Source organism: Bufo bufo, chromosome 9 (genome assembly GCF_905171765.1).
Source record: "Bufo bufo chromosome 9, aBufBuf1.1, whole genome shotgun sequence".
Lineage (NCBI taxonomy): Eukaryota > Metazoa > Chordata > Amphibia > Anura > Bufonidae > Bufo > Bufo bufo.
The window spans coordinates 220,237,023-220,251,815 of NC_053397.1; the positions used below are offsets into that span (position 1 = coordinate 220,237,023).

The 14,793-nt window shown below is 45.3% G+C and overlaps 1 protein-coding gene across 1 annotated transcript in view; it reads right to left on the minus strand.

The window, feature by feature from the left end:
• The window catches only part of HOOK1 (hook microtubule tethering protein 1), a 32,602-nt gene extending 23,256 nt beyond the window's left edge, over positions 1 to 9,346 (minus strand). The window contains exons 1-2 of the mRNA XM_040406916.1: positions 9,198 to 9,346; positions 664 to 749 (exon numbers count right to left, since the gene is read on the minus strand). Of these exons, the coding sequence (XP_040262850.1) occupies positions 664 to 749; positions 9,198 to 9,242 (131 nt within the window). The 5' untranslated portion in view covers positions 9,243 to 9,346. The remainder of the gene's footprint in view (positions 1 to 663; positions 750 to 9,197) is intronic.
• Positions 9,347 to 14,793: the final 5,447 nt, after the last annotated feature.

Genomic DNA, 14,793 nt, shown 5'->3' on the forward strand with positions numbered 1-14,793 from the left:
CAGTGGTGGTTCTAGAGTCCTGGTGGGGATTGTGTCCTGTGGTCGCTTTAAGCCCATATTATTATATTATCTGGTATTTACTGAACGGGCAATGCCACGTCCTGGCACCTGTGCCAGCCTGAGACGGATTACATCATTTAGCAGGTCTGGGGCGTGTGAGAAACGTATGGAGGGCGACATTATTTTTAGTTTTATGCTACAAGTTGTCAGAGTGCAGAATGAGCTCCGTCGATGATGCAGGTGTAAGGTTAGGAAATCCACATTTAAATGCCCCTTTTGGGAACCCTAAATTAATAAGTGGGGGGGGGGGGGGGACATCTGCTAGCGATCCTCATGTAGCATCCAGAGAGGAGAGCGGCTACAGAAAGCATCTCTCACTGCAGAAGAACCAGCACGTCCAGGACACAGGACAATTCATGTGAATGGGCACCATGTAATACTTCATTTCTCCTGTGGAGGCGCTGCAGGGGGAACCCATCACTTGATTCACGGGTGACCCACAGGTTACAGCTAATCCCTGCACTGGGACACTGTCGTCAGGGAACCTTATATCCCATCCATTTACTAATGGTAAGAAGAAATATCCTAAATGGAGAAGAAATAATAACGACCTCATTACACACATATAACGGGGCCTCCATTTCCTCATAAAAGGACACTTACATTTGGTGAAGTACCTGCGCCATTGGGACGCCGCTGGTGAGGTCCTCGATGGTTTTGCACGAAGCGCTGGTGTTAAATGTCTGCAACTGGGAAAGAAAGATAAAAAGATCAACTGAGTTATTATCTATCTCCTATGTATCCATCTCATCTGTCTATCTATTATCTATCTATCTATCTATCTCATATCTATCTCATATCTATCTATTATCTATATCTCATATCTATCTATCTATCTATCTGACTGTATATCTATCTATCTATCTATCTATTATCTATCTATCTATCTATTATCTATCTATATATCTATCTATCTATCTATCTATCTCATTATCAGTCTATATCTATCTATCTATCTTCTATGTATCTAATATCTATCTCCTATCTATCTATCTATCTATCTCTCACATGTGATTTCAGTATTACAGTACACATTATTTCTTGCTCTCCCCCCTGGCCCGGTGTCGGTGACCTCAGCAGAGGTTGGATTATCAGGGATCTAAGAGCAAATGTTCCTTGTCTTCCGGACGCGGTCACCTTGAAGGCCGCAGCTCTCTCAATATTGTCTCTACTACTACACGGATCGTCTGTATTCCCCTCACCGGTCACTCAAGAGCTTGGAAGCAGCCAGTGAACACATGTGACAACTACTCCCATCGTCCACATGGGATCTGCAGTCACATAGCCTCTACGGTCGTGTAGGATACACCTGAGCGTCAGCAATGGCAACGCCGCAGCGAACGTTTCACTATCATGCAGCCCGCCATATTGTACCGTGGGCCGGAAGGGGGCGTCAAACCACTACTTCTTACAACACTTCAAAGTCTACATCTACACAGGAGGTTGAGCAACTCTGCAAATAATAAACTTTTCTAATCTTTTCCAAACTTGCATCATGTCATACACTCCAGTCACATCCAGAGCTGCAATCACAGAACTTCAAACTGCTACAGACGATCTGCAATCAAGTGACCAGATTTACATTAAAGATGCATCGTGTTCACACCTGTGGATCTCTGCTGCCATCTTCCATGCACAAAGCAGGATTCCCAGAGCTCTCAGATTTTAACACAAGCTGAGTATTCTTCTGTATCCACCCCGAAAATGAAATAAAATATGAAGCATAGCGAGTGCAGCTCTGGAGTATAATACAGGGTAAGTAATGTAATGTGTGTACACAGTAACTACACTAGCAAAATAGTGAGTGCAGCTCTGGAGTATAATACAGGATGTAACTCAAGATCAGTGCAGGATAAGTAATGTATGTACACAGTGACTGCACCAGCAGAATAGTGAGTGCAGCTCTGGAGTATAATACAGGATGTAACTCAGGATCAGTACAGGATAAGTGATGTATGTACACAGTGACTGCACCAGCAGAATAGTGAGTGCAGCTCTGGAGTATAATACAGGATGTAACTCAGGATCAGTACAGGATAAGTAATGTATGTACACAGTGACTGCACCAGCAGAATAGTGAGTGCAGCTCTGGAGTATAATACAGAATGTAGCTCAGGATCAGTACAGGATAAATAATGTAATGTATGTACACAGTGACTGCACCAGCAGAATAGTGAGTGCAGCTCTGGAGTATAATACAGGATGTAACTCAGGATCAGTACAGGATAAGTAATGTATGTACACAGTGACTCCACCAGCAGAATAGTGAGTGCAGCTCTGGAGTATTATACAGGATGTAACTCAGGATCAGTACAGGATAAGTAATGTATGTACACAGTGACTGCACCAGCAGAATAGTGAGTGCAGCTCTGGAGTATAATACAGGATGTAACTCAGGATCAGTACAGTATAAGTAAATTACGTACACAGTGACTGCACCAGCAGAATAGTGAGTGCAGCTCTAGAGTATAATACAGGATATAATTCTGAATTAGTATAGAATAAATTACTTCTACACATAGTGGATGATCAGAGTTGCATGTACACTTCAGAAGTCTAGTAACGGTTAATATATATCAATAGATTTAGGATGACATTGTAGCAGAGCTGACAATTCCTATTATGAACTGTCCATTGTCTTGCCGTGTCCTCTATGTCACTGTGATGTCATCTGGTCACATGTTCCAGGAGTGAATAGTCCAGGTGTAAATCCGCCAATCAGATGAAGAGAGAAAATATTCAAATGATGAAAACCATTTGCACTGAGGAATCCGTATATTTTGTGGTTACATCTTCTTCATGCTGCAGGTTCAGCAGATCGTAAACACACCCAAGAGTGGTCCGTACTGGTTCTACTGGTATTTGCAGGCAGCGTCAGACAAGAGAGCTCCGACGTGGAGTGAACCGAATCCTCAGTGACGCACGTGGCCGATGAAGCTCCAAACACTGCGCCACATCAGAGAAGGTTTAGGTCCAGATGCGTTCCGTAAAAAATGCACGATTTCGCAAGCAAGTTCAGTCAGTTTTGTTCGCGATCGCGTTCAGATGTGCAGTTTTTATCGCGCAGCTGCAATGCGATTTATTGCGTTTTGCACGCGCGTGCTAAAAAATGGAATGTTTACAAACAACATCTCTTAGCAACCATCCGTGAAAATCGCATCCGCAAGCAAGCTCTTTTCACTTCTACAAGTGATGCATGAAAAACATTGCTTATGTACACAGCAGCATTGAAATGAATGGGTCCAGATTCCGTGTGAGCGCAATGCATTCGCACTACGCATTGCGCCCGCGTGGAGTACTCGCTGGTCTGCAAAGGGCCTAAGTCAGAGCTACAGTGAAGACTGACACTTAGTCACGCCCGGCAGCAGAAGAGCGAGTTGGGGCGTAATTCTGACTTGCAGTGCAATGAAACGTGAATCTAAGGCCACTTCTCACCCCTCCTGCACTATTATTCATGCGACAATTACACAATATACTAAACGCGAAGCATATAGGACGTTTCCTGCTCATCGACACGAATGTAATAACCTCATAGACCAGCAGTCAATTAGAGGCAACCAAGTCCTTGGAGGAGAAAAGATCCGGGATTAGGAGGCAGCAAATCTGATTCAATTAAGTGACAGAATTTACTGAGTTAATGGCCGACAACTGACTAAATATAGAAGTAAATCCGACGATCAGCGCAGAACTGAGCCCGGGATATAGGGCAGAACATCGGGATCCGCACCGCTGAGCATCGTTATGTGCCCGGAACTTAGAAATAAACTTCAATAAAATCTAAATTAAATTATCTAATATATTTTATTCATTCTTTTAAACTTTTCTAGGCGTCTGAAGTTCAGCAGCCTGTAATCCGTACTCTCGTACAGTGCTGAGTATGGCACTCCCCTGTGTCCGCACTCAGCGCTGTACAGGCCGGAGCATCGCTGCCCCGCTAAAGCCTGGAATAGCCCATCTATGATTCAGTGCGGCCCCAGGAGAATCCCTACTCCCCTACAGAGCGGTATACGAAAGTATGGATTTAAAAGCGCAACAGGAACCTGAAGATCAGGCACTTATTTAGTTTCAATATATTTTAATACATATTAAGGATATTAGAATTAACTACAAAAAAGATTCAGTCACTTGCATCTGCACTCACCATTCTGCTGGTGCAGTCACTGTGTACATACATTACTTATCCTGTACTGATCCTGAGTTACATCCTGTATTATACTCCAGAGCTGCACTCACTATTCTGCTGGTGGAGTCACTGTGTACATACATTACTTATCCTGTACTGATCCTGAGTTACATCCTGTATTATACTCCAGAGCTGCACTCACTATTCTGCTGGTGCAGTCACTGTGTACATACATTACTTATCCTGTACTGATCCTGAGTTACATCCTGTATTATACTCCAGAGCTGCACTCACTATTCTGCTGGTGCAGTCACTATGTACATACATTACTTATCCTGTACTGATCCTGAGTTACATCCTGTATTATACTCCAGAGCTGCACTCACTATTCTGCTGGTGGAGTCACTGTGTACATACATTACTTATCCTGTACTGATCCTGAGTTACATCCTGTATTATACTCCAGAGCTGCACTCACTATTCTGCTGGTGGAGTCACTGTGTACATACATTACTTATCCTGTACTGATCCTGAGTTACATCCTGTATTATACTCCAGAGCTGCACTCACTATTCTGCTGGTGGAGTCCCTGTCCCAGGTTTATTAATCCTGTAGATGGTGTAACCTTACCCCGGCAGTGTAGACCTGCAGCAGATTTATCACAGAGGCTCCGGCTGGATGATAAATCGGCCTCAGGGACAGACACTTTTCTCGCTATCGGTTGGTGATGCAATTTTGGCTCTAAATGGTGCATATTAGGCTCCGCCTCCTTTCTCTTGAAGCTCTGCCCCCTTTCCAAGCAGCTTGGAAAGAAGTGAAGAGTCCCTAGATTTGCCAAATAGTGACATTTTTCAGACATATTTTTGGTGCAGACACATTAGTAAATCTGGGTGACAGTGTACATTACATGACTCTGCAGAATGTCCAGGATCGGAGCATTGACGATCACAGCCGCCATTCAGCGAACCGTCATTTGTGCGCAGCTTCTGAGACCCATGAGATCGCCATCATGTAGATGAAGTTTGGCGTGGAAATATAAGAAGAATTCGAGGATCGCACATGTCAGCGGCCGATCTGCCCAGCTCATGACATTCATGAAAAGTGTGATAGAGAAGAGCAGGAGCAATGCCTCCGACTCCTCAGTGGTCACCATCCCCAAGGGAGGGGTCCGCTGCTAAGTCTCCCGTCTGACAGTGAGGTGTCCAAGGACTACGGCTGCATTTGGAGAGCAGCTTTGGATGTGGCTGGAGAAAATTATTTAAAATAACTCAAAATTGGTCATTTCTGCACACAGTACTACTTCCCGTCCAGCTCCTCTGCCGCTGCCCCATCCCCCAGAATGACTGGCTATGAAGCACCCTCATAATAAAGGAGAGGCGGCGGATCCTCTGCAAGGGAACGTTATCCCTTCGTGCATATTTAATGGCTTCTGCCCTCAGCTCTGCAGCATTTACTAGGACATAAGATTACCCTGCAGGAAAAGTGCAAGACATAAGAAATACCCTGCAGGACAAGTGCAAGACATAAGAAACACCATGCAGGGAAAGTGCAAGACATAAGAAATACCCTGCAGGGAAAGTGCAAGACATAAGAAACACCCTGCAGGAAAAGTGCAAGACATAAGAAACACCCTGCAGGACAAGTGCAAGACATAAGAAATACCCTGCAGGGAAAGTGCAAGACATAAGAAATACCCTGCAGGGAAAGTGCAAGACATAAGAAACACCCTGCAGGAAAAGTGCAAGACATAAGAAACACCCTGCAGGACAAGTGCAAGACATAAGAAATACCCTGCAGGGAAAGTGCAAGACATAAGAAATACCCTGCAGGGAAAGTGCAAGACATAAGAAATACCCTGCAGGAAAAGTGCAAGACATAAGAAACACCCTGCAGGACAAGTGCAAGACATAAGAAATACCCTGCAGGGAAAGTGCAAGACATAAGAAATACCCTGCAGGGAAAGTGCAAGACATAAGAAATACCCTGCAGGAATAGTGCAAGACATGAGAAATACCCTGCAGGAAAAGTGCAAGACACGAGAAATACCCTGCAGGGAAAGTGCAAGACATAAGAAATACCCTGCAGGGAAAGTGCAAGACACGAGAAATACCCTGCAGGAAAAGTGCAAGACATAAGAAACACCCTGCAGGAAAAGTGCAAGACATAAGAAATACCCTGCAGGGAAAGTGCAAGACACGAGAAATACCCTGCAGGAAAAGTGCAAGACATAAGAAACACCCTGCAGGAAAAGTGCAAGACATAAGAAATACCCTGCAGGAAAAGTGCAAGACATAAGAAATACCCTGCAGGAAAAGTGCAAGACATAAGAAATACCCTGCAGGAAAAGTGCAAGACACAAGAAATACCCTGCAGGAAAAGTGCAAGACATGAGAAATACCTTGCAGGAATAGTGCAAGACATGAGAAATACCCTGCAGGAATAGTGCAAGACATAAGAAATACCCTGCAGGAAAAGTGCAAGACATAAGAAATACCCTGCAGGAAAAGTGCAAGACATAAGAAATACCCTGCAGGGAAAGTGCAAGACATAAGAAATACCCTGCAGGAAAAGTGCAAGACACAAGAAATACCCTGCAGGAAAAGTGCAAGACATAAGAAACACCATGCAGGGAAAGTGCAAGACATGAGAAATACCCTGCAGGAATAGTGCAAGACATGAGAAATACCCTGCAGGGAAAGTGCAAGACACGAGAAATACCCTGCAGGGAAAGTGCAAGACACAAGAAATACCCTGCAGGGAAAGTGCAAGACACAAGAAATACCCTGCAGGGAAAGTGCAAGACACAAGAAATACCCTGCAGGGAAAGTGCAAGACACAAGAAATACCCTGCAGGAAAAGTGCAAGACATAAGAAACACCCTGCAGAATAGTGAGTGCCGCTCTGGAGTATAATACAGGATGTAACTCAGGATCAGTACAGGATAAGTAATGTATGTACACAGTGACTGCACCAGCAGAATAGTGAGTGCAGCTCTGGAGTATAATACAGGATGTAACTCAGGATCAGTACAGGATAAGTAAAGTATGTACACAGTGACTGCACCAGCAGAATAGTGAGTGCAGCTCTGGAGTATAATACAGGATGTAACTCAGGGTCAGTACAGGATAAGTAATGTATGTACACAGTGACTGCACCAGCAGAATAGTGAGTGCAGCTCTGGAGTATAATACAGGATGTAACTCAGGATCAGTACAGGATAAGTAATGTATGTACACAGTGACTGCACCAGCAGAATAGTGAGTGCAGCTCTGGAGTATAATACAGGATGTAACTCAGGATCAGTACAGGATAAGTAATGTATGTACACAGTGACTGCACCAGCAGAATAGTGAGTGCAGCTCTGGAGTATAATACAGGATGTAACTCTGGATCAGTACAGGATAAGTAATGTAATGTATGTACACAGTGACTGCACCAGCAGAATAGTGAGTGCAGCTCTGGAGTATAATACAGGATGTAACTCTGGATCAGTACAGGATAAGTAATGTATGTACACAGTGACTGCACCAGCAGAATAGTGAGTGCAGCTCTGGAGTATAATACAGGATGTAACTCAGGATCAGTACAGGATACGTAATGTATGTACACAGTGACTGCACCAGCAGAATAGTGAGTGCAGCTCTGGAGTATAATACAGGATGTAACTCAGGATCAGTACAGGATAAGTAATGTATGTACACAGTGACTGCACCAGCAGAATAGTGAGTGCAGCTCTGGAGTATAATACCGGATGTAACTCAGGATCAGTACAGGATAAGTAATGTATGTACACAGTGACTGCACCAGCAGAATAGCGAGTGCAGCTCTGGAGTATAATACAGGATGTAACTCAGGATCAGTACAGGATAAGTAATGTATGTACACAGTGACTGCACCAGCAGAATAGTGAGTGCAGCTCTGGAGTATAATACAGGATGTAACTCAGGATCAGTACAGGATAAGTAATGTATGTACACAGTGACTGCACCAGCAGAATAGTGAGTGCAGCTCTAGAGTATAATACAGGATGTAACTCAGGATCAGTACAGGATAAGTAATGTATGTACACAGTGACTGCACCAGCAGAATAGTGAGTGCAGCTCTGGAGTATAATACAGGATGTAACTCAGGATCAGTACAGGATAAGTGATGTATGTACACAGTGACTACACCAGCAGAATAGTGAGTGCAGCTCTGGAGTATAACTCAGGATCCTGCTCTATTGTCTTCTATTAGACATGCGGCTGCACATGACGAGATGTTACGATGTATTTGTGTATTTGTGATGTTTTATGTCACAGTTTTGGGAAGAACAAGTCGGTATTTAAGAAAAGACTTTGGAGGGGATGAAACGCGTTGTGCACAGGACTATGAATCAGTTATTTGAGGACTATAGATAGGGGTGGGATATGGACACAGGACGGATGAATCGCGTTGTGTAATAATTTAGCGCAGGGATCTGTGACGATCGAGATTTAATGAATATAAAATATCTTTTATCCTTTTTTATTTTTAATTTATCTGGATTTAAAAAACAAAGAAGCAAAAAAAAAAAAAAAAAAACTATGAATAAGATCTTCAAGAGCAGAACTCCAGGGCTGAGTCCATGTCATGTCAGGCTGGGACCTGTAGTTCTACATCGCAGGGACACGTACGAGAGACTTAATTATCATTTTGGTCTAATTTTTTACATTTTTTACGTGAATGTAAATTTTATTTTTCCATATTAAGGATCACAAAGGGGAAAAGTGGCGCAAAACAAGCCGCAAGCGAATGTTCTTCCAACCGTACAAAAACAGCGTCCACGGAGGGCGATAACACCGCCATAGCGTTATAAAGTTATAATGGAGCAGTCATTTACATCCAAGTGATGGGATGCAAGAACTGGAGAACATCCATGGATCAGCACAAGTGCCCCTCTCCTACCAGCCACACATCTATGACGTCACTCGTGCCCCTCTCCTACCAGCCACACATCTGTGACGTCACTCCTGCCCCCCTTCCCTCACCTTACCCAGATAATGAGGCTCTCGCACAGCTCGTTGTCGTTCCCGGCCATCTCCTTCCTGTCACCTCTTCTCTTCCTCCTGCTCCTGTTGACCTCACCTGGGAACAGAGAAGGAGGGCGCGAGCTACCGGCGGTAAGGACAGCTCCTTCTTCTCTGTGACGTAAGGTCCCGTTCTTTGAATGGAACCTACGCGACTAGAAGAGCGTAAGTCCCTTCTGTGAATGGCACATTACGCACGCCCCCTAGCGTCTTCCTCTCAGCCACTCCCACAACGGATGACAGGTGAGAAGGCCACGCCCTCCAGACGCGCAGCAAATGATTGACTCAAGTCTGAGCGAATGAGCACTAAGCAGCTGGAATCCTTTGCTTTTCATTGGTCCGGTTGATGATGTAGGCGGTGTCTTCTTGTATTCCCGCCTTGTGCGACGGTGTGAGGACTGAGCATTGTGGTGAAACTAAGACATTACTGTGTGGAGGAAGTGAATAACGTGTGTGTCCTAGCATGGACTTACCTCACAAAAGGGACATTAGCATTAAAATGAAGTGAAAGATGTCAAAACCTGTCGTCAATAATAAAAACTACCGTCTAAAATAAAATAGTGATCATACCAAGCAAAATACATAAGTGTGTGGTGTAATTTGAAAAGAATATCCTTAGAGGGGTTGTCCACTCTTGACCATAAGCACTACGGAGAAGTGAGTGCAGGAGGCTGAAGTTGGTTTCTTATTCACATCATTTGCATTTTTTATTTTTTTTGTGAATCAGCTTAAAACGGTATTATAATACAAAAGGTGGGCTTCAAAGTGGGCACAATAAAGTCAGGCCAGTGATCGTACACTGCCAGATACAATGGAGTTTAGCCCGGCCGGATCTGGGCACAAGATCTGGCATCAAAGTGGGCAGACGGGCACTTTTCTCTGATTTGAGTAAGTGATGTTTTTAAGGGGTTAAATGAATCCCTCCCTACGTTGGCGGTGCGAGGTCAAAAGTGTCCGTCCGCCCGCTATGATACTCCTCCAGGCGTGTGCGGTGCTTGTGTCTCCCCGTGTTTTCCTTATTTGGGTCCATAGTACCAACGCTGTCTGAGATGATATCACCATTAGGGCTCATGCACATGGCCGGTGCCCAGCTGTGGCCGTATTGTGGCCCGCAATCCGAAAGGTCAGAGCTGAACGGAGGCACGGAACCCTACGGAAGCACTATGGGGTGCCACAAAAATGAGTGCATGGGTCCACGTCCGCATGCTGTGGCCTACGGTCGGTGCCCGTGCATGGTCGTGTGCATAAGCCCTTACTGTCTGGATGATAGCCCCCGGTTGAACCCTTACAGGTGGAAACGCGTTGGATTTGTAACAGCTGCTGTATTATACCTTATGTTTGGAAACTGCACCTTGTTTGTCTCACACCGGGTGTCCGAGGGATAGGTTGGGGTGCAGAGTGCCTCCACCATGTCCATCAGGGTGTTACTCCGTGTGTGGGGGTGGGGGGGGGGGGTATCTCGCCCGGCATTATATATTTACCTGTTCTCTGGCCCCGTTGTTGTGGTTTTTATTCTCTGTAACAAATTTGGGCCCTTTTTGTAGAAACCATGATTTGGGACTTCTTGTTTTTCCCTTTTTATTTGATATTTATTAAAAGTTAAAGGGGTTATCCAACCCCTATAACGCCCCCCCCCCCCCCAAATGCCTGGGCCCCTCACACAGGTTATACTTACCTGGCTCCGCGGCACCCGCGTCGCTCCAGGCGCCCGCAGCCAATAGCCTCCCTAGCGTCACCTGCAATGTTAGGGAGGCTCGTTCCTGTCGCAGCCTGCTATGGCTGCTTCCCCCATCACCGGATGTTCTCATCTGTGTGACGGGGAGATGCAGTGGCGGCCGTGCAGGGGTCAGGAGCGACGCGGGTGCCGAGGAGTGAGTACAATCTGTGTGAGGGGTCCGGGCATTTTGGGGGGCATTATAGGGGTAGGATAACCCCTTTGAGTCTTATATTTGTGCTTTCCGTGATATGATCAAGGATCGGATAATGCTTCTTGCAGCAAACTCATGCAGACATTCGGGGCCAATACTCTGCTTTTAGGCAGGGACTGTATAGTTATTGAGGGACAGATTCCAGCACCCACTCTTGAGCACCCGGAGGATTCTGGATCATAAGCCTTTCTCTAAAGCAGGGATGCTCAACCTGCGGCCCCAGCTGTTGTAAAACTACAACTCCCACCATGCCCTGCTGTAGGCTGATAGCAGTAGGTTGTCTGGGTATGCTGGGAGTTGTAGTTTTCTAGGGCCGCTCTAAAGTATTCAAGTTCCTGCAGAAAACATCGAAGTGACCCTGATTTGGTAATCTGATGAATGCAACTTCTTCACCATAAGAGGTCCATGATATCGTGAGTAACCACTGTAGGAAGGCGTTAGGGTCCGTCATTGACGGAAGGTATGTGTCACCGAGATTCCTGGCCTCGGTGAGGTAAGAGCCGGTAATTTTAAGTGTCAGCGGCAGTTAATGCTGACTGACACTATTTGTTGTTTAGTATGGCCGTAAAGCCGATCCGGGCCGGCTCTTACTGGGAGCAGCCAAAGTGAAGGGTGGGTGGCTGCTCCCCACGTTCCAGGCCAGGTTTTGGATGGGATATAAAAACCCAGCCAGCAGTCTCAGCTGTGTGGATTTTACCTCCATCTGACAGTGAAGCTGTGGCTGCAAACAGGAGTGCAGGCGGCCTGGAAGAGGCCAGTGAGCTTTTCTGTGGCTGAGCATTCAGCTGGGTGTGAACGGACACCTAGGATTCCAGGTGAACATTGTTTTGTCTTGCTGAGAACAAGCACAAAGACTATTATGTTATTATGTTTTGCTGTGTGTGAACAAGCACCAAGACTGTTGTGTTTTTTGCTTAGTGTAAATAAAACACTGAAGTTGATTTATAACCTGGTTCCTTGCCTCTATACTGCGTCCGCTAACCTGCCTACCAGAGCAAAACCCCACACCACATTAGTAGTGTCACTTAAACCCTATTGAGTTCATATATACAGTATTGTCCCATAATCTGATCTCCATTTATTTTAGTGTTGTCTAATTTCATTTTTTTTCTTTGTGGTAATATGATATTATTTATATACATTTTTAGATCTATAATAATAAAATCCCTGTGTGAGTGCGCTGTGACACACACACACACACACACACACACACACACACACACACACACACACACACACACACACACACACACACACACACACACACACACACACACACACTTTCAGGATGGCAGTGGGGAAGAGTGTTAGCTGCAATGTACAGCTAACACTCTGCTTGAAACGTCTGACATCGGTGCTGGCACCTATGTTGGCCATTTAACCCCTTCCATGCAGCATTCATTTTTATGGGGCTGCACGATGTGCTGCCCGGATCCGGAAATGTGGGCCCGCACTTCCGGATCCGCATTTCTCTTCCCGAGGGGGGGGGGGGGGAAACGGTCGTGTGCAGGAGGCCATAGATTGTTCCTACTAATGTATTTGCACTACTGTTCTAGCGCCCGTTATTGTAACGCGCTTAATGTCTAGTTATCACTTTGAGTTTTATATTTGTGCTTTCCGTGATACGGTCAAGGATCAGATAATGCTTCTTGCTCTCATGCAGCCATTGTTTGCTGTGGGTAGGCCAGCCGGGTACAGATACCCCTATATTATGTATATAGGGGACTCCCGATTGTCCCCTGATTGTCCCTTGGGTCAGCCTGCACTGCCCTTCACAACCAACTGCAGCACGAGCAGTGACAGCGATAGCAATCCGCTTCGTGTCTGACTCTGGGTGGGATGTTCTGCAGGACTCTTTCAGGACTAGTAATCGGTGCGCTCCTGGCAGAGGTCGTCTGGTGCTGTAGGATCCGTGCGCACATCTTATACATGAACGTCAGGTCAGGCCCAGGAGTGGAACATAAGACAGAGAGCTCTAATGGGAAGGTCTGCACCTCCTTGGACCCTCTCCTTCATTGGACCTACATATACTGATGGTGGAGATAAGTGCCACCTGATGCTCGGGGTGCACATACTACTTCTGATCCTGCAGTGTATGATTGTGTAACCTGCAGACATGTCGTTATCATCATCATCATCCAGTGGAGTAACTCATGTAGTCGTCTGCAGGTGTGACCGCGAGAGGAATTTATGACCAGTCTCCCGGCTCAGGCCTCCCCGTCATATACTGACATTCAATAACTTCCTAACCAACGTATTTGATAATTACATAGCCGTATTATCCATCCATAGGCCTCTTTCACACGACAGTATGGCTTTTTCAGTGTTTTGCGGTCCGTTTTAAACGGATCCGTTGTTCCGTTTTTTGTTTCCGTTCCGTTTTTCCGTTCCGTTTTTCCGTATGGCAAATACAGTATACAGTAATTTCATAGAAAAAATTGGGCTGGGCATAACATTTTCAATAGATGGTTCCGCAAAAAACAGAACGGATACGGAAGACATACGGATGCATTTCCGTATGCATTCCGTTTTTTTGCGGACCCATAGACTTTAATGGAGCCACGGAACGTGATTTGCGGCCAAATATAGGACATGTTCTATCTTTCAACGGAACGGAAAAACGGAAATACGGAAACGGAATGCATACGGAACACATTCCGTTTTTTTTGCGGAACCATTGAAATGAATGGTTCCGTATACGGAACGCAAAAAACGGACCGCAAAACGGAAAAAAAAACCGGTAGTGTGAAAGAGGCCATATGGTGTGCCGTGGGCCTGCGGTGTGCCTCCGGTCTGGCGGTATTCTTGAGCTGTCAGGGAATACGATGCCCCATGGAGGCACCAGAGGATGGAACATGAAGTGGAGAGCATAAACAGCGATGGCTAACCTCCGACACTCCAGCTGTGGAGAAACTACGACTCCCATCATTCTCCATTCATTTTGTATGAAATTCTGAGAATAGCCAAGCAAGTGCACATCTTGGGAGTTGTAGTTTTACTACAGCCGGAGTGCCGGAGGCTAGCCTTCACAGGATAGGATGATGTGGAAATACTGGATTTCCGGCTCGATGAGACACCGTATTCTGCACCTGCAAGACTTACCAGAAATATTTGCTAACTTGCTAAACCACGTATCCCTGAGCTTGGCAGCTCGCTCGCTCCTCAGTCATATGACCAAAATACTTGTGACAAGAACGTGACCGGGTTAATGTTTGTTAGGACGAGTGCAATCACATCACTGAAGGAATTTTGTTTCTGGTTGCCAAAATATTCTGGCAAGATTTATGGATAAAGCTGCACCCACACATCAGAATGAATATAAATATTTTGTTATTCTTAATAATAATATTTATAATTATTTTGAACATTTTTTTTTTTTTTTTATTGGTCAGGTGAATGGGATTGATCTGCAATACCAAGTACAGCCACTATACCATGTATGGCGCTGTACTGGATATAGGATGAAGAGGCCGCAGCGCTTGTGGCCTCTTCAAATTGCTGATTGGCAGGGGTGTCGGGAGTCAGACCCTCACAGATCTGATACTGATCACCTATCCTGAGGACTGGTCATCAATTGTTAAGTCCTGAAAAAACTCTTTTAAGCAGTAAACCTTATATGAAGAAGTTTATATAG